The 19,404-nt window shown below is 30.8% G+C and overlaps 1 protein-coding gene and 1 long non-coding RNA gene across 12 annotated transcripts in view; both read left to right on the top strand.

Annotated features, from left to right (window-relative positions):
* The window catches only part of mbc (dedicator of cytokinesis protein myoblast city), a 40,864-nt gene extending 29,325 nt beyond the window's left edge, over positions 1–11,539 (top strand). For 6 of the 11 annotated variants that reach the window (XM_074112912.1, XM_074112910.1, XM_074112911.1 and 3 more), the window contains 11 exons: positions 140–236; positions 371–589; positions 681–804; positions 962–1,060; positions 1,931–2,050; positions 2,151–2,260; positions 6,248–6,379; positions 8,713–9,052; positions 9,387–9,510; positions 9,871–10,010; positions 10,678–11,539. In XM_074112912.1, coding sequence (XP_073969013.1) covers positions 140–236; positions 371–589; positions 681–804; positions 962–1,060; positions 1,931–2,050; positions 2,151–2,260; positions 6,248–6,379; positions 8,713–9,052; positions 9,387–9,510; positions 9,871–10,010; positions 10,678–10,788 — 1,616 coding nt within the window. In that variant the 3' untranslated portion in view covers positions 10,789–11,539. Of the gene's footprint in view, positions 1–139; positions 237–370; positions 590–680; positions 805–961; positions 1,061–1,930; positions 2,051–2,150; positions 2,261–6,247; positions 6,380–7,007; positions 9,053–9,386; positions 9,511–9,870; positions 10,011–10,677 lie in introns of those variants that run through there. The other 5 variants (XM_074112913.1, XR_012453709.1, XR_012453710.1 and 2 more) reach the window with 5 other exon arrangements.
* A 2,172-nt stretch (positions 11,540–13,711) lies between these two features.
* LOC141446494 (uncharacterized) lies at positions 13,712–19,295 on the top strand. Its single transcript, XR_012453751.1, has 3 exons — positions 13,712–14,285; positions 14,446–15,100; positions 17,232–19,295. It is a non-coding gene; the product is annotated as an uncharacterized lncRNA (long non-coding RNA).
* The last annotated feature ends 109 nt before the right edge of the window (positions 19,296–19,404 follow it).

Raw genomic sequence — 19,404 nt, 5'->3', positions numbered from 1 at the left:
AAATGAGATTCCTTCTTATTGTGGAAAGACAACGAGAGAAGTGGACAAAATGCCGAAACACGAAACGTTTTGATAACTACAACATTATTGTCTTATTTTTCATGTATTTACTGATTTTCCTTAACAGAAGCGCTATTAGATGTCCAAATAAACCATGTTGAACCTATAATGGATGAAAAGAAGCAGAGATCAATGTCTGGGCGTAATGCAAGTTCTCAAGTGCTAAAATATCATAGGTAATATTTAGTTGAAAGTTTTTATTAAAGTATCATACATATCTTTATCATTATAATTTTTATTATTGTTCTTTATTTTGGTCTTATGTATGTGCAGATTAACCACATAATTTATTTTATGACTCTATTTTTAGAGTAAATAATGTACAGAAGTTCCGATTTTCAAGACCGTACCATAAACGTGATTCAGCCTCAGAAGAAAATGAATTTGCTACACTCTGGGTAGAGAGAAATGTTTTAGTCACATCGTATCCCTTGCCTGGTATTCTGCGCTGGTTTCCAGTAGCCTCTACGCAGACCTATCATCTGTCACCTATTGCCTATGCAGTTGAAACAATGCAAACAACCAATGAGTAGGTTTTTAAACTTAAATACGTTAAAAAACTCCATTTCAATTTGTCAACAAGTTAATGTGGATTAATTTTGAGCTTCCCTGTAAAACAGGTCTCTGAAGGAACTAATATTGGAACATAAAAATGATCCTCATCAAAATTTGAATCCTTTTACAATGCGACTTAATGGAATATTAGATCCGGCTGTTATGGGTGGAATTACTAACTACGAAAAGGTAATGTTGTAGCGATATTTATTTTTAACAAAAACACTAAACATCATAAAGGTTTATTGAAATAAGTTTTAAAAGTAAGTTTCATTTTATAATGCTTTAAAAATTAGCCTAACATTTCACTTAAGCTAGAGTTGATTAAAAATTATCCTACTTCCAGGCATTCTTCACGCCAGAGTATCTGGAAAGACACCCAGATCAAGAAGCTCAAGTAGCCAAACTGAAGGAACTTATTGCTGTACAGATACCACTTTTAGAGGTAAGTTTATGACTTTTGATTTACTGTTTTATCTGTTTCATGAAATATACTGATAGTACAAAGCCTATCGGAACTAATTTGATAAATTTGGTGGGCGATTTGTGTTTTCTACAATACTAAATTGCAAAGTGTTCTTTTTATTATTAAAACCAGAGGGAACATTTATTGTTACTGTTTTTTCAAACACTCGGCTCTACGTGATTTATTAATTATTTCTTCACGCCATGATGTTATCCACTGATCGTTCTGCGCAATTGTTATTATGTGCTAAAACATTAGGAGGCTCTAGGATGTTATATCGCTAGGTCGATATGCTAGTATAATGCGACGGCTACTTCTGCAGATACATTTTTTAAAGTTAAATCGTTTATTGTAGTTGTACTTCAACACACAAACATTGCAGTTACTACATGCTTTACTATGTTATATATTTTATTAAAAAACAAAGGAAAATTATTAGAATATATATAGTCAGTCACTTTTAGTTACAAAATTTTTGCCATTTGTTAGCTTTGTTGATGATTTGACACTGTCACTGGTATGAGTTCATGATTAGCTCAAATCACCTTCTCTAACTTTCTTCATTTTGTACATTTGCTCATCTAAATCCCTTGAAACATGCAAAAGACGGGTTGATCTTGAAACTGTTTAAAAGCGGAAGCCTTCTCAAAGGGTGAGTTTGGCATCTATCCTCTCTTTGATTAGTACACTTCTTCCATGTCTATTTTTTAATTACTCTTAGGAATCTGTTAAGAGGATCGAGGGCCTTGGTATAAAGGCAACAGATACCCTCACAATCCCTAGTCTTTTAATTGCTTTTAATTGGTAATTGTGAAAGTCATGTGATGATATATTTTTTTAAAAATTCAGGTTGGAGTCAAAACTCATGGTGATTTAGCGCCACCTTCATTGACACCTCTACAACAAAGGCTGGAACAGTGTTTTAGTCAAATGCAAGCCCACGTAATTGCTAATTATGGACCAATTAAAGTTAGTGTTACAAAGAGTCGACCAAAACAAGCTTTTTTTTTTATCAAAAATTATTTTCATTAATATTATTACATTCGAAGTAAAATTTTTCTTCTTTTAGAGCTGTGATATCCGATATGAACCCGTTACATTAAGAAGACAGACAGTGTCGCCAGCGACTAATGGTAATGATACGAATCGTTTATCATCGACTAGCTTTGGATCTACTGAGTGAGTAACCTATTTATTCTCTCTTTTTTTGTTTTAATTTTATTTGTACAATATATAACGACATTCAATTTCATGCATGTTCATTCCCAAAGTAATTTTTTAGCATCCTTTTCTTTTGCTGGCGAATACATTTTTAATATAGTGTTCATTAAATTTGGTCTTGTGCAAATGTTGTTTTTAGTTATTGTTGCAAAAAATTTGTTTTTCGTTTAGATCATTTCATACCCAGTCCATAATGTAAAATGTTACTTTGTGTAAAATTCGTTTATAGTCTTTCTCGTAACATATTTTAACGCACAATTTAGTTGGCAAGTTTTTAAGTGTAAAAATAAAGGAAAGTTAGAATAAGAACAAAAATATTGTAGTAAAAAAATATGGCTCTGTTAAGCTACCAGAAAAATTATTTTTTTGTATTAGTCGCTTATTCGTCTAAAAGAAACGAGGCAATCTATCAATAAAACCTCGAAAAAATGAAACTCTCGCACATAAGAAGCGCGTAAGATACCAAAACTCAGCCACAGTACAACCATGTTGTCAGTTTTGCCCTGATTGACCTTGGGGTTAAATTTTTTCCCTTGAATTCCCGTTCTTTACCACCAATTAGCAGTTTTCCCGCATTATTGCAATCTTTCAGAATAATTTTCTGGAAATACTTGAGTTTATTTAATCCATTCTTGTACTTTTATTTAAAACAAACTACACACATGTTCTTTATTTGTTTAAGGATCAGTTAGCCTAAATTTATGTCTGAGGCAAGTTGCGTTGCAACATTGACTGAAACTAGAATAAAGTGTTCAAATTAGAAAAAGTTAGGAAGTGTGGAAGAAATCCAGCAATTTCTTATCACATGTTTATTTTTTCGATCTACCCGAACCTTCTCTGCAATAGAAAAAAACTAATTTTACGATAACTTTGGTCGCTGACTTAGTTCATTTTCAACCAGAACATCTTCTGCAACAATTATAAGAAAAAGTTAAAATGAGATGAAATAAACGTATTTTTCAGTTTTTTTTTTTGCTAAGAATCATTTTTAATTTTTAATTATTCACCTGATTTGAAAAACAATTATCGATTGATAAACAATCTATCAAAAACTTCAAACGCTGATGAAAAATATTGAAACTCTTTTCATGACCGGGGTAAGTTTTTTTTTATTTTTCTTATCGAAAATGTTTTAATAAATTCTGTTATGACGAATATATAGCTTGTTTGTTATGTCAAATTGATGTTCAATTTTATGTACAAAATTTAAATTATAACATGCATGAGATTTTTCGTTTTGTTTATTGCCTATAATGCATTTTGAAAACTGCATAATATTTTTATGAACGAAAATTTAAAAAATAAAATTAGTAATAATTCCTACATTTGCATTTGTTTGTGGATGCAGTGTATTGTGTGCTAAACAACTAATTCTGAGATAATTTGTTAAAAAATTCACTGCCCCAATTTAAACCAATGCACGCTTTTATGTATGTTATATATTTTTTTAAATGCCAAAAATTATTTTCCTTTTTTTTTTAAAGATATTTCGGCTTTTTTCATATATTGTATAATTGACTATATAATTCAATACAATTTTATATGAATGTTAATGGACTTCAATTAGATTGAGAAAGCTACAAAAAAAAAAAATAGTCATTTTTCTACCGTGGTAGTAAGTTGTTATGCTTTGTTTTGTCAGTACAGTCGAGGTTCTGGCACTATTTGTCGCCACTTTTTTATTCACATTTTCGTCTGGATAAACTGTTGTAGTAGAAATTCTCGAAAAGAGACTTATGCCTCTCCCATCCTGGTGCGAATTTTAAGTTTAGAAATTTGGCTTAATTTTTTATTTAGAAGTCAAAACTCTAATGTTCTGGGATAACTTATGAACTTTATTTTTTAATTGAACAGTTATAGTTAACTTATAATTGAATCTGCTTCGTTGAGTAGTATTAATGTACATTATTTATGTCCAGTTGTATTTATGAAAAATAAAAATAAAAAATCCTAAAGAAAGAACAAGCGGTTACAACTTAAAAATCTTGATATTCATGCTCTGAAATCAGAAACCGTAAAATTATAGAAATATTTTTAACGTTTTCATCCGTCATATGAATAGCGTTGCATGCTTGTTTTTGTATTTCTGAAAGGTTTCTGATTTTTATCCAGTTCTGAAGATTGAGTAATAGATATAGCCTTCCTCTATTAAACTAATTCATAAACTGAGAAAAAATATTTTTAGTACTAGTATACTCTGCCAGAAGTGTCCCATCTACTTTCTAGTTAAATAAAGTAAAATATTTATCCGCTGTATTTGTAGTTGACATGTGTCGTCTTAGTACTTATAAAATCGTTTGTGTTTAATGGGTACTATCTTAGGTTATTGATATAACATAATTTAAATAAATAAAAAATTTTAAAATATTTTTATTTATTTTTACATCCGTTTACATAGTTGTACAATACAGATGGGGTGGGTTTGACAAACAAAAACAAACTAATCAATAACAAGAAATAGAAAAATTGAAAATGAAAAGTATTACTTTTACAGACGAGGAAAAAAGAAAAAGCGATTAATGTAATAAAAATAATGATAATAATAGTACAATGCAATATAAAATAAAATGAATTTAATCAAAATAATACTAAATAAGGGCAATGGATTTAAAAAGATAACAATAATATTTTGAACATAAATGTTTCCAGTAAGTGATTTACAAATCCAAATATACAATAATTATGAATTAGTCTACAACACTGTATTATTCATTCAATAAAAATGACCTCAGTTTTAAAAAGTTGCAAACAAAATAAAATATATCATAAATTTGCTCCACTTTAGAGATATATAATAACTCATTCACATTTCTGAAGACGTATTTATTAATATATTTAATTCTAAAGTGCCCGTAGAAGGGACACGACCAAAAAAGATGATGTAGATTTTCTACACATTGATGACACAATTTACAACTTTCATCAAGGTTGATCGTATACTTGATGTTATCTATATATACTCTTAAATTTATTCCTGAGGCTAATCGCAGCTGGCTAATGACTCTCTTCATTGCATAGGGAGCATTAGCCGATAAATAAAAATTGTGACAATCAATATATCTAATGCTGTTAAAGAGTGCACTAAAAGAGGAGTTAGCAGCCCGGTTACAATCATAATTATACAGAACGGCACGATAATCATTTAATATTTTATGTTTGTTGCTCTTCAAGTGAGTCACATCTAGGTTATTCCAAACATGGCCGTGACCTGCCTCAATAAATAGACATTTCAGTTGTGAGACCCAGTTGTGTTTGACAGAATTACTAGAGGATTTATCTAAAGAGAGAAGCTTGTCGAAACCTACTTTAGGAAATCTATTATTAGGCATGTTTAATAGTTTGATTAGCCAGCTGATAGCAGACTTAAAAACAATAAGTTTCAACCTGATTTGCCCTGTCTCTAAACGAATCATATAACTTGGAGTGTTAATAGGCCAAAAAAATAAAGACTTAAAAAATTTAGATTGTATAATTTCAATTTGGTCACAGTATCGTAACGCCCAAAGTTCGCAACCATAAAGCAAAACAGAACAGACTGTACTTTCAAATAATCTAAGTAGGGAGGGCCATGTCCAAGTGTACCTAGGTCGTCATATGGCTTAGCCATCAGCGAAAAAATCTCAAGTTCTGTCTAAAGACAAACTCGAAGCCCAATACAAATTTTTAAAATAAATACAATTGAATACAATTTTTTTCCTCTGCGTTTAGAGTATCTTATTTTTGAGGAGTACTTGAAACTCTTGTTAATTGTTAAAAATAGTATCTTATTTTCTTTAGATGATGAATTGTTAAGTGGTTTAAAAAGTTAATGGAAACCTATATACAATTTGTAAGCTTCACCTTTAAAAATAGCGCTTTGTTAGGTGACTGTGCCCCAGTATATGATTAGCTAGTTTACAATTTTGCATGATGCTTGTTTTCTTATAAATTATTGGGAATATATAGTGGAGCTACTGAAAGGACTAGTACTTCTGGAAGCGGTAGGTCTAGAGTTTCAAGTCTGACTAGATCTCAGGTGGCCAGCTTGAAGACATTTGTACATTTGGCTACTATGTCACCATCTTCTACGCTCTCAAGGTTAGTAGATTTGGTTGATTTTCATTATTTTATAGATTTATTTTTTTATTTTTCTGGTATTGGATCCATGAACTGCACGTTTGCTTCTGCCCCTCTTGTCAATAAAAAGTCATTTTAGTTTAAAAAAAAAAAAAAAGTATCTGTTGGTCCAAAGTTTCTTTATTTAGGCAGTTTAATTATCTCCTTAGTTAATTTAAATCCAGTTTAATACTTTATTTAAAAATTGCCCTAGACAAAAGGAATGATTAAAAATTGGTTCTTCTAAAATCTTACAAAATAGTATTCTTTTCTTGTCCTTATAATGCGATTTCTCAAATTCCAGGCTCGACCTTTTTTTTTTAATATTAGGAAATTTTTATAGATGCAACTCACGAAATATTTCCATCAAAAAGAGCATAACTTTAAAGGGTATATTTTTTTGAATGAGATTTGATTTATAGTAATTTTGAAAATTGGTGATAATAAAGTAAGCTTTTGTTTATCGGGTGTTCTTTATCATTCTTTTTTAAACGTTTTGTTACTGGTATGAATTTTATAAATTTGTTGATAATTGTGTTTGTTTTGTTGTTAAACATTGTTTAAAATTATATAATCCATTTAATGTATTGTTCTATTCTCTCTTTGACAGATGTTTATTGCCGACGGCAACTATCACACATTCGCAAACATACTGCCATTCAAATAACGTTTTTGTTTCATTATTACAAAACGGAGTTTTCTGACCCAATAGCATTTCCACTTATACGGACCTAATATCCTCTTATAAACAACCATTCACAAATCTCATCTCTGACTTGACTTGATTTTTTATTATATATATACGAATGTATATATATATATTGTTAGAATATTTATTTAATTTTTTGTTTTTGTTTTCCTATATTTACTTTTAATTTGTAAAGTTAATTAATTTTTTTTAAACCATGGGAAATTCGAAACATGTTTGAACAGGGCAATTTTTGTTTTATGATGTTTATCCATTTCACTACAGCAGCAACAGAAGAGAAAACCTCTCCCCAAAACGTATTATCTTCGCGTTTATTTCCTAAGGCTGGCTGTCTTTATTCAGACCAAAATTTCCACACCCGAAGCGGAGAGGAATGGTTCAATGGATTTCTCGGGCGCCTATTCCTGCTTCATGCATTCCGATGATTCGTGAGCTAGCAGAAGTTCAATACTCTGCTTTCACATAAAATTTTAGAAAAAGGCTAATTATTTATTTATTGTAATACAAGAGGTTCGGTTCAGAGTTGCCTACATGAATTAGAATTTAAAAATACAAAACTGAAAAACATAACGACACAAATAAGATAATGAACCCTTTTTTTTGAAGAGAGTAAAAAAAGTAGATTGTTAATTACATTGCGCCTAAATTTGCATTGCCCTAAATACTCAATAAAGAAGCTTCAAGATTGTAGGTAGTTATCAATTCTAAAAAGATAACAACTTTCAAACTTTTTTAAACCTTTTTAATATCACTTTATCAAAGCCATTTACAACAAAGACAAAATTATGTTATTAAATTGAACCTTCACTCAAATTACTTTATTTAATAAAATAACTTAATTCCCATAAATTTCTTTAATTTTCATATTTTCTCCCATTTGACATTATTTCAATGTTATTTCAATTTTTTTAAGCTCTTAGTTTATTTCTAGTTTCAAGCTTGTAATAGTTTTTATTCTTTCTTTTATTGTAAATATAAAACGTGAAAAATGGCCTGTTGAAATAATAAAATTGGTCAATTTCATATTTTTTAATTTAAAAAAAAAATGTACATATGAAAATATTTAATTGGGGCGTTTAATTAAAAAGTTCCTTATGTAAACATTGGTTTAAGTGGGTTCCTAGCGCTTTTTAAGTTTGCACGCCCATTTTCAAGGAAGAAATGTTTCATTGTTTCTTTTCCAAATGGTAATAAAACCGCACAAAATTTGTACATATATTTTAAGTGAAATTAAGCTTACTAACGTGGAATGAGTTTTTGCATAATAATTGATAATTTATGTGAATTGTATTTTTTCATAACTAAACTAACACCATTGTTGCGCCTTTAGGTAAATCTTATTAGTGGCTTTTTTGTGTTGTTTTATAGTTATGTAAATAAGATTGGCACTGTTACTATCAAGTGACCATGTTCTCATTCTACAATGGGATTCAACTTTTCATCAGCTTGGTGGCCTTTTTTTCTCCAATTAATTTTATTTTAAGTTTTGTGTTATTTTTTATTTAATTTTTTTTCTGACTGATACATTTATTTACAAAAACCAAAACACAATAAACTTGTGGACTTCTATCGTGTGACATCCAACAACTTACTAAACCAACATCAGAGCTGGAAGTGTCTATGTGAGAAGTGTATCGCAAACGCCAAGCAGTCTATCATTGGGTGCCAGCGGCACATGGACAACCTCTCGAAAAGAGAAGAAGAAGAAGCGCCGTCATTCGAACAAAGACCGTGACAACGGTGAAATCCAGCAGGCAATCGGTCAGGCGAGGCCCAGTTCTCAATGGTACACTTCACCACCCCCGCCACCTCCACCTCCACCACCTCCACAGCTGCATGTGTCGGCCAGTTCTTCTTTAGCTAGTTCTGTTTCTAGTACACCAACTTCTAGTCTCATATTTACCGACAATGAACCATCTACGCCGATCTTTGAGTTAAGGCAACAGGTTAGCATGAATATGTTAGCTTTAATAAATATATTATCATTTCAACCGAACCGCTTTTTTCTGACTCAAACACCAACATACTCTGCATGATTTTTATTTTTGAATTTTTAAGGAGTTTCTCCTTGTTTTCAGTCCTGATTGGGAAAGTAAAGATGATGCTCTTGATGATGATCCTCGTCCCCCCTCACTAGCCATGTAGGTGCACTGCAACCTTTAAGATCTATTGTTTCTCTTTTTCTGATACTAAGCGAGACCCTACAGCATCCTATGGTTGCTCAGGCAATAAAATCAATGTTATTTGCATTATTAAAATAAGTATTCAAAATTATTGCAGCTAACGCCAAGCCGACCTCTAAGATCAGAAGTGGAAAGGGAACGAAGATTAAGTCGACCTCCCAGTGGTCATTTTCACAGCAAGCTGTCTCTTCCAGCTACGAATGGAAATAGAGACTCTATAGGTAAGTTTATTATTATTTTTTTTTTTATTTTTTTTTTTTATTTTTTTTTTTTTTATTTTTTTTTTTTTTTGGCGCATCAACAGCTGAGGTTATTAGCGCCCGGAGCTTTTTCCAGTGCACTGCCGGCCTCCGGACAGTGTTCTCTCGTTACAGACAACACTGTCCATCACCGGACAGTGAGCTGTAAGAAGCTCCTAGGAAGAGAAAATCTAAGGGTCAGCTGCTGGATTCGAACCCGGGACCTCCGCGTGGGAGTCCAGTATGCTAACCTCATAGCTAATCCCTTCCCTTATTATTATTATTATTATTATTATTATTATTATTATTATTATTCTATTTTCACACCTTCCGTGGTTATAGGAACAACAGATTCAACAGCCAGTGAAGAAGATCCTCCTCCGTTACCATTGAAAACTAGGGAAGCTGATTATTGCAATCTTTCAGATGATAGCACGCCACATAGCCCTCAGACACCATTAACGCCTAGAGTTAGAAATAAGGTATATCTATTAGATTTATTTCGAACTAACTGCCCTGTTAATCAACAATTGATTCGTGATTATTGTTGCATGCAACCGCAAATCTTACTGTTTTAAGATTGTTTTTATTTCAATGTTTGATAGGAACGCTTTGCTCTTTCATTATTTCTTTTCTAATCTTAGATATCCTAGTGTGTTCTAACAATGTATCAACAAAGCCATTATTAATGGTAATCTAGAAATTTGCGGACAGTGTGTGTGTGTTCAAGATTACACCGATTTTACAATCAAGTTGAGTTTAAATATTTCGGCCCAATCCTAGGGCAGCTATTCTATTGTACAGTTCAAATGGAACTTGTCCCATTAACTATGCCGAAAGAACATAGGCACTTCCCTAATGGTCTCTAAATCCCTCAGTCTGATAATTATAAACCTTACTTCTGCATACTTTGATTTTACTCTTTTAAAAATTGAAGGATTTTTTTTTGTTAAAGGGAATGTGGTCTTTTCCACATCATTTCTGACTGTTCTGTCTACGGAACCGTCCAGTCGAAGGACAGTTATGTACTTGTAACACTGAAATGTAGGATGAAGCTCCAGTTCATTAACCCAGTCATATAAAATAAATAAATCAATATTCAATCACTGTTATAACATAATTAATTTTGGGGAAACAATTTATTTTCAGCCTGTACCTCCTGTACCAGTAGAAGTTACTCAACAACCACCCACGCCCCCACCAAAAAGGCCAGGACTAAAGGCAACATTGTCTCAAGAATCGCCGCCCTCACCCACGTGACATCTATGGAAGTTATTGGTTTGATAATTACTGTTTTGCAGAACATTTTCTGTAGTTAATTTTAGCATTTTATCAAGTAAGACAAAAAAAAAAGAAAATTTAAAAAATCTAGTACAAAAAAAAATCGTTGCCGGTGAAAATGATAATTATTTTAAATAATTAGCATATATATTATTATTATTATTTTATATTTATTTATTTTATTTTTTTTTTGTAGCTATTTTTTTCCACACATTTATGTCAAATGTTCAAGTGTGGTGTTTTCTTGGCCTCAAGAGGAGTACTATTCATAATGGTATCAAATTAGTTTTTGTATTTACGCTGTTTATTTGCTCACCATAATATCAAAGTTTTGTTGAAAATTTTGAATTCTGCAACGAGTAGAGGCCAAAGTCTAGTCACAAAATCTAAAATATTATTAATATTATTCAGTAATATAGATCATTTATTCAACTGCATTTAAATAATATAAAAAAGAAAAAAATATAAATTTGAATCTTTATTATAAAAAAAATAAAATACATAAAATATATATATAAACCAACAAAATAAAAATCCTTTTATTTATAATATATATATTTATAATTAAATTGTATTTTATTATAAACTTTATAATTTTTCAAATAATTATTTGTTGTTTGAAATATGTGTTAAGTTAAAAATATAACGTGTATATTTATAGCATATGTACATTTATGTATTTGTTATATGGTAAAGAAAAAGAATTATCAATTATATATGTACCGAAGTTTTTATTGAATTGAATTCTGACCCATACCATTTTTAAAAAACGTCTTTCTCGTGTTCAGACGAAATCTGTAACGTTACAAATTTACATCTTACTAGGAAAAGTGAAAATAGAAACCTCAAAAGTAAACGTAGATTTTTTCCCTAAAAACGGGATTTCTGAGTTTTCAGATTTGTAATAAATTTGTCGTTTATAACCTTTTTATTTATTTAAAAAAACGTATGACGGATGTTTATCAAAAAAACACATGATTTTAACGTTGAATCTTCGAATCAAGCTATGCCTTCAGTACAGTCAGCTGAGTTCAATCAAGGAGTTATAACCTCCTACAATAAATCGGTCTATCATTCTCAATGAGGGACGTGTGCTGTTTGGTATTACTGGAGGTATTGAGAAGTCTAAGATGAAAATTGAATGAAGGTTCATTCAATTGCTTATTATATTTCTGCATAGGGAAAATTTAGACTCAAAGAGCCACCACAGAAGAAAATCAAGTTAGCGATAAGCCCTGATCTAAGTAATAAATTCATAGCACAAGCTGCGGATTGTTTTTTCAGTGCACAAACTCTTCACTCTTCAGCGCAAGCTAGCACTGCATTGTACATAAATTATTAGGGCCTTATGTGCTTAAGGTACATATGTTTGATTTGGATTAACCTTCATATAGTGTCGTAAGTTAAATCCTCAACACTTCCTGTAGAATTTATCAATCTCTGGAGTGCACAACAATGAAGCGTTGTTGTCTTGGATAATTATACCTACAAAACAGACCCAAACAGTGCTAATTAAAAGGTAATTTAAATTTTTTTGTTATTTGCGTTAAATGCCTGTTTATTTTTGTAGCAGATAAAAGTGTAAAATCCTAGACAGTTGATAGTAGATGCATTTTAAGTGTACGCATGTAATTTTAAAGAGTTGATTTTAGTCTTCATTATTTTGTTTGGTAAAAATGTTTCAACTGTCATAAGTAGGTAGATTTAATTCGTAACATGTTAATGATTTTTGGTCGTCTTTATTACTGTAAAAGTAAATTGCTAATTACGATTATATATTTGGGAATAATGAACTTCCACTTAATTATTCACATTTCACTCATTTAAAGGGGAGAGTAATCTCCATGAAAGTTAAAGTAATAATGTAAAGTTTGATAACGTCCTAGAATTAAGGGCCTTGGAGTTTGCAAGGTTCACACTAGTAGTTTAAAATTCTAACTTATTGAAAATTGATTTGTTTCTAAATATTTGTAAATTATAATGATAGCAATAGTATAAATAATAGTTTATATAATTTTTATTTTCGTTCTCAGCGTTCTTTCGACATTCTAATGGTAATTCTGAAATAGTTCAATTCAAACAAATGGCTGGGTTGATGACATTTTATCCTGTTTAACACATTTTAACTCCTACAGCAACAGTAAGTACATGTTTTCAGCTTAGAGCATGTTGTTTCTTAGATAAGATATTATGTCGTATTATCTAAAGATAAATAATTAAGTTTATAGTAATAGATTAGATACCTAGTAAGTGAAATGATTTGTCTAAATTCAAACTATGCAGAAGAAGAAATGAAGAACTGTGAAGAAGAAATGAACTTACATTTACGTTTTTTTAAAAAAAAAAAAAAAAAAGTGGATGTGCTGCACAGATTGCACATTCAGAATTTTAATTATACAACTGCCCTACCGGACAGTTTTAATAGTGTCTTTTTACTTCTTCAAAACTGAACTTTTTGCAACAATTAAGTCAAGTATCTCAAATAGGCAGATAGGGCGTGTTGTCTTCCGCTATTATAACCTATGTTTAATGAGTTATTGAATGAGGAATGGTTTAATTGTTTCAAAAAGTCTTACTTTTCATTGAGAAATTATTTCAATTCTTGGTCAAGTTTAATTCGTTTATACCTTGAGGCATTGTTGCTACAATGCAAACTGTATTAATAATAATTTTACAATATTGAATATTGTTATTAACTTAAGATTGAATAGGTATACTTTAGTGAATCTTAATGTAATTTTTATTATTGTTAATAATAATATCTTCATTCGTCTTTCTTTAGGACCATTCTTTAAATCCAGCATCCACAACAGTTGAGGTATTTCGCAATCCATTTCATCATTCCAGGGAAATCAAACCAAACTATCTTATTGGGCTATTTTTCAGGTAAGCTTTACTTGTATTAGTTCATTACCTTGAATAGATAAAACTTTTTATCAGATGAATTAAATCTTCCCCTTTGAAAGGTTTCAATTTGATTGAAAAATACCATGTTCAATCGTTTGTGAATTCTGTAGCTTCTTTGTATTTGCTCTTTTTAAATCAAAGAATAAATCAGAAATTGAAGTCCTTTCAATTAACTTTGAGAAATTGGGCATCCTTTTTAAAAAATCTATATATAATGTTCTTACTTTAAAATTAGGAATGGAAAAAAATAGAGGTATTAAGGGCATGCCAATGCTATCTAGCGGCAACAACTTGGACTAGAAAGTTGTAATTACATAGGAACTAGTTCTAGTAATTACCGCTAGGGAGCATGAACATGCACTTTGACAGTATTAAAATAAACATTAAATAACCTCCCAACTAAACAACTGCCCGGTAAGACAGTGGGGTGAAAAGATTTTGTCCAAATATTTAAATTATCATGTAGCAGCAACAGTAATAATTTGCTTTATTTATTAAATTTTCTTCACCCGCGTTGAGAAACATTTTATATCGTCAGAAAATATATTTCATTTTCTTTGAAAGAAAGGGTTAGGTTCTTTAAAAAATGATTTATACACATTTAATTAATTTTTATGAATACACAATCAGTTTCTTTTTTTTTTTAGGTACTTAATTCAAGCTAAACTCAGAAAAAACATTATTTTATGTACATAAATATTGTTGATTGTACATAATGTTGATTTTCAGATTAAAAGCCTCAGATTCTGGAGTACTGCCTGCAAAACTGGTAATCAATAGAAGTGGTTATCAATTAGTGAAATAGAAGTAAATCATCTGACCTAGGATATTTTTGTGAAGAATAAATTAATAAAACAAGTATTGTATTGTATTGTATAGTATATGTATATATAGTATACACGTATATCACAATGTAATATTAGAATTTTTGCTTTAAACTACATGTTCTTTATTTTTAATAAAATGTTTAATTTTTTGCTGTAAAAAAAAAAATAAAAAAGAACAAAAGTGGAAATAGTCTCTTAATTTCAGTGTAATGCTGCTGTTTCTGCATTTGATGGTTAATATGAAAGGCAATCCTAGATTGTGTATGTTGGATCGTTTTGTTTTGAAAATCAAGAAGAAAAAACTATTGGATAAAGTAAAAGATTAAAAAGGAAAAATTAGTTTTAAAAATGGCCACAAGGTTGCAGCACTTACTGGACTTGTCAACTATATAAACACATTTTAGTTCATATGTTTGCCACCTGGTAGCACTAAAACTATATACTACAGTCAAGATTTCTCTTCAGTACGATTTGTGTGTTGGAGGGGAGTAGGTCGCTCTGTCGCTCGTCACCATAAACATATCTGCTTTAGTTTCACATCATCAAATATGAAAGAGGTAAGAAGACATATGTCTGTCTAGTCAAAAATAAGAATTATAATAACAAATATTCCAATCAAATACGAAAAAGGTATAATGGTAACATATGTCAGTCTCGTCTAAAAATCACTAACATCAACATACACGAAAATGCTTCTGTAAGAATTATTTAAAAAAAATTATGCTGAATATCAAATATGAAAGTTAGTAATCATGCATATACACGTCTATCCAGCCAAAAATTTGAATTATTCTTGAAATATATAGCTTTGAATTGTTGATATATATTGGAAATATATAGCTTTGAATTGTTCTTGATATATATTGCCCCACCCTCCCACCCAGCAAAAATCACTTACTTATATAGTCTGGCAGTACTGTTGCACACTCGACAAGCAAGAAACATTTTATCCATTTTTTTCAGCATAAAACAATTTATGTTAGTTTACTTCCGGTATCAATAATTAACACATTCATAATGCCATCTAACTATATTATATATCCTAATTAAAAAAGCTTGAGCTACATAATAATTAATAAAAACAATAGAGTCATAAACGAATGAACTGCAGTTCGTACTGTCACTCCTAGGTAGCAGAATAATCACTATTTTAACCATTAGATTTCTCTTTCTAGACTTCGGAGGCCTTTATAACTATTTTTTTGTTTTCTTTCTTTGTATCTTTTTCATTATTTTCAATTTCTTATTATTTAAGAGATTAAAAGGAAAAATAAATGCAATATTATTAATTAATTATTTTTTTATTATTTAAAATTTATAAACTCTTTTACAATAAGTTTAATAAAATCTTTACAGAGTTAGGGAAAACTTCTATCGACTGGTGATCACGAGACCAATATAGGACCTCCCTTCACTCACATTTAACCATGTTGGTGAGACTTAAATAGGACCTTCTTTCACTCGCATTTAACTCATTTAGAGACTCATAAGACTTATATAGCCTTATATTCGCTCACATTTAACCATTCGCTTGTAGAACGGGTTGGACGTCAACATGACATTGACTACTTATATTACATTTACAATATAACTAAGGAGTCATTAAATCAACAGATATAGATTTAATAAAAAGGAACCTTATTTAATGATGTTAAGTAACTATGTACGTATTATATACAATTGTTTATGTATTTTGGGAGAATCGTTTCATGTTTTTATTGTTGTACTTCGTACAATATAGCCAGTTAAAAAAAAAATAAGACGACAATGTGTATATATAATAAATAGCAGCTGGATTGAGAAATCAGTACTTTGACAGAAATCATGGGGTACTTACTACCTTTCCAATTGTCAAAGAATCCACTCTCCTCAACAAAATTCCTTTGGGTAATAGTAAATGCTCTTCGGTTCGCATTGATTTTAGCATTCATAATGACCTCAAAATCTTTTATCTTTTATCTAGAGAAATTCTTTTTTCCCGATTTTATTTTATTGTTTTGAGAAAGTTCTTAGATTCTATAATACTTATCGTGTATAATATTGAAGTGACGAGAATTCGTGTATCCTCTCATCAGAATTCGTTAGCGAAGCTCATCAGTGCATCGTCTAAACTAAGTTATGAATGTTATTTTTGAAGTTTGATTAAGTTTTTAGATTGTGGTGGCTTTTAGTCGATCTTGAAGGTTACTCCGAGTAAATTCTTTTTAGTTTTATTTCCCCGCTTAAAGTTCATTAAACATTTTTTACATACGTGACATACTTTAGTTTATGGGGCAACTTATTTGGTGTAGCGTACCCTTAGTGTCAAATTTCTACCTATTTTCACCACTTCATTTCTACCTATCTATTTTTAGACAGCAATGTCTTTTAATATTTTAAGCTTTTATTTGTATAATAAAACTTGAAATTTCATTTCTATAATAAGAAAATTGTCAGTATTTTAGTCAAGTTTATCGTTTAGTAAAACGTAATCGCGATTCACGGCTAAATTAGTGACAAACAGATAGAAGATTTAGGTTTTTAAAGGTTTGTTAAAAAAAGATCAATTCTTTAGATTAATCATAGTGTTTATTTAATTTATAATATACATAAATTGTTATAGATGTTTTTCTCGTGTTTCCTTATACTAGGTAAAACTCAGTAAACATTTAAATTATTTGAATTACAATAAATAATGTTGGTTTTCAGGATTAAATACTGGGGATTCCAGAGGACTGTCTGCAAAACTGTTCATCAATGGAAGCCCAAGTGAAAAAGACGTAAAGCATCAATCCAGTGTGAGTATTCTCTCTAATTTGGTTAGGAATCTATTAAAAATTATATGAACCGTCGAAGCGACAACATCTCCTTCACTCATGATTCTTTGGGAGAAGAGGTGATGAATGTTAGACTAGACTAGATAAGATATGTTTGGAGAGACAGAGCGACCTACCCCCTCCATTACTCAAGTCGTACTGAAGAGAATTTGTGCTGTTGCCGTATATATAGAGGAAGGTTACAGCACTGCTACCTGGTGGAAAATTCTGACGAACTATACTTATATAGAAGTGTCTCATACTCATATTTAACCATGTTGACGACTCACTAAACATATATAGGTTTATCTTACACTCACATTTAACCACGTTAGAAACTCACTAGACTTATATAGGTTCAACTTACACTCATATTTAACCCTGTTTGCGTCTTACTAGACTTATACAGGACTATCTTACACTCGCTGTTAGCTTATTTTTTTACCGCTTCACATGTAACCTATTTATTAATTTGTTTATTTTTGTCAATCTATAAATACAAAAAAAAAAAAGAAATGGAAAGATTCTACGATCCAAGCACACCTGTTCCTTTAGAATTTAAAAAATACATAAAAAACAAAAAGTGGAACCTTTGCTAAGTTTACATATTTATTTTTAGAGGTTTTCGCTTTGAATGATGAAATATTTCTAATTTTTTAAAATGTATATTGACAAAATTAACAAATAAGATACAAGTTACATGGTAAAAAATAAGATAAATATTATTGTAATGTGGTCCTCTATAAGTCTTGTGAGTCACCAACTTGGTTAAAAGTGTGTGTAAGGTGGTCTTTCTTATATAAATCTTGTGAGTCACCATCTTGGTTAGAAGTGTGTGTAAGGAAGTTCTTTATAAGTCTTGTGAGTCACCAACATGGTTAAATTTGAGTGAAAGGAGGTCTAGTATAAGTCTTGAGAGTGTCAAAAAATGTATCAATAATTAATAAATAATAAACGATTTAATTATAACAATATTGTATTTATTTTCCCTTTTAATTTCTCAATAATATGAAAAATTAAAAAAGAAAATGAAAAAATTGCGTAGAAATTAAAATAAAATATAAAAAAAAGGTTAAAATTGGCTGCCAGAGTCGTGAGAGTGTGTAAGAAGCATTAAGCAAGGTTACAACAATGGCCGCCGAAGTCTAGAGAGTGTGTAAGAAGATAGGAAGGTTACAACAATGGCCGCCGAAGTCTAGAGAGTGTGTAAGAAGCACTAAGCAAGGTTATAAAAATGGCTGCCAGAGTCGTGAGAGTGTGTAAAAAGTATTAAGCAAGATTACAACAATGGCTGCCAAAGTCTTGAGAGTGTGCAAGGAAGGCTACGAGAGGTAAAACAGACTGCACGAGCGATCTAGTGACAGCTGGTGGAACTAAAAGTAGGGGGGAGCCCGTTGTCATGGTGATATGACGCCATCTAGAGGGTATATAAGAAAGTTCGCCGCGCGGGCCGGGCCGGGTGGGGCGAATAGTTGCCTTCCGACCGTCGAGGTGAACGCATCTCCCTAACCATTACACATGAAATCTTATCAAGATTGTTTATGTGAAGAGAGGTGTTTTGACTAGAATTAGATATTTTTGGAACGACGAGCAACATAGCCCCCGCCTCACGAGTACGACTCTGCAGTCGTACTGAGGAGACATCTTGTTTGACAGTTGTATATAAACAGTTTAAATGCTACCTGGTGGCAAACATGTGAACTAAATTTTGTTTACATAGTAAACAAGTCCAGTAAGTGCTGCAATCTGGTGGCAAATATGTGAACTAATTTTCTTTTTTTCTTTTACGTCTTTTTGATGCAATTTTTTTCAACTTTTTTTACTTTTTCTGCTTTTTAACGCTCTCTGACGCCATTTTTTCGTACTACTATTACTTTATTTTATTGTATATTTTATACTTTATTTACCGTCCACGACACCTAATTGGTAGATGGACGTTAAGCCCTGCCTGAAAAAATAGGCGATTACTTTACTTTACTTTTTTACTTTATTTGCCTCTTATCATTTTTAGTCTTTTTTAACTTTGTTTTTAGTTGTAACTTTGCAAATATAATCAAAATCACAAC

This window comes from Rhodnius prolixus, unplaced genomic scaffold (assembly GCF_049639745.1).
Source record: "Rhodnius prolixus isolate KJV_2025 unplaced genomic scaffold, Rpr scaffold_7, whole genome shotgun sequence".
NCBI classification, from domain to species: Eukaryota; Metazoa; Arthropoda; class Insecta; order Hemiptera; family Reduviidae; genus Rhodnius; species Rhodnius prolixus.
The sequence above is the reverse complement of the archived record's forward strand: the minus strand, read 5'-3'. Positions and strand labels throughout refer to the sequence as shown.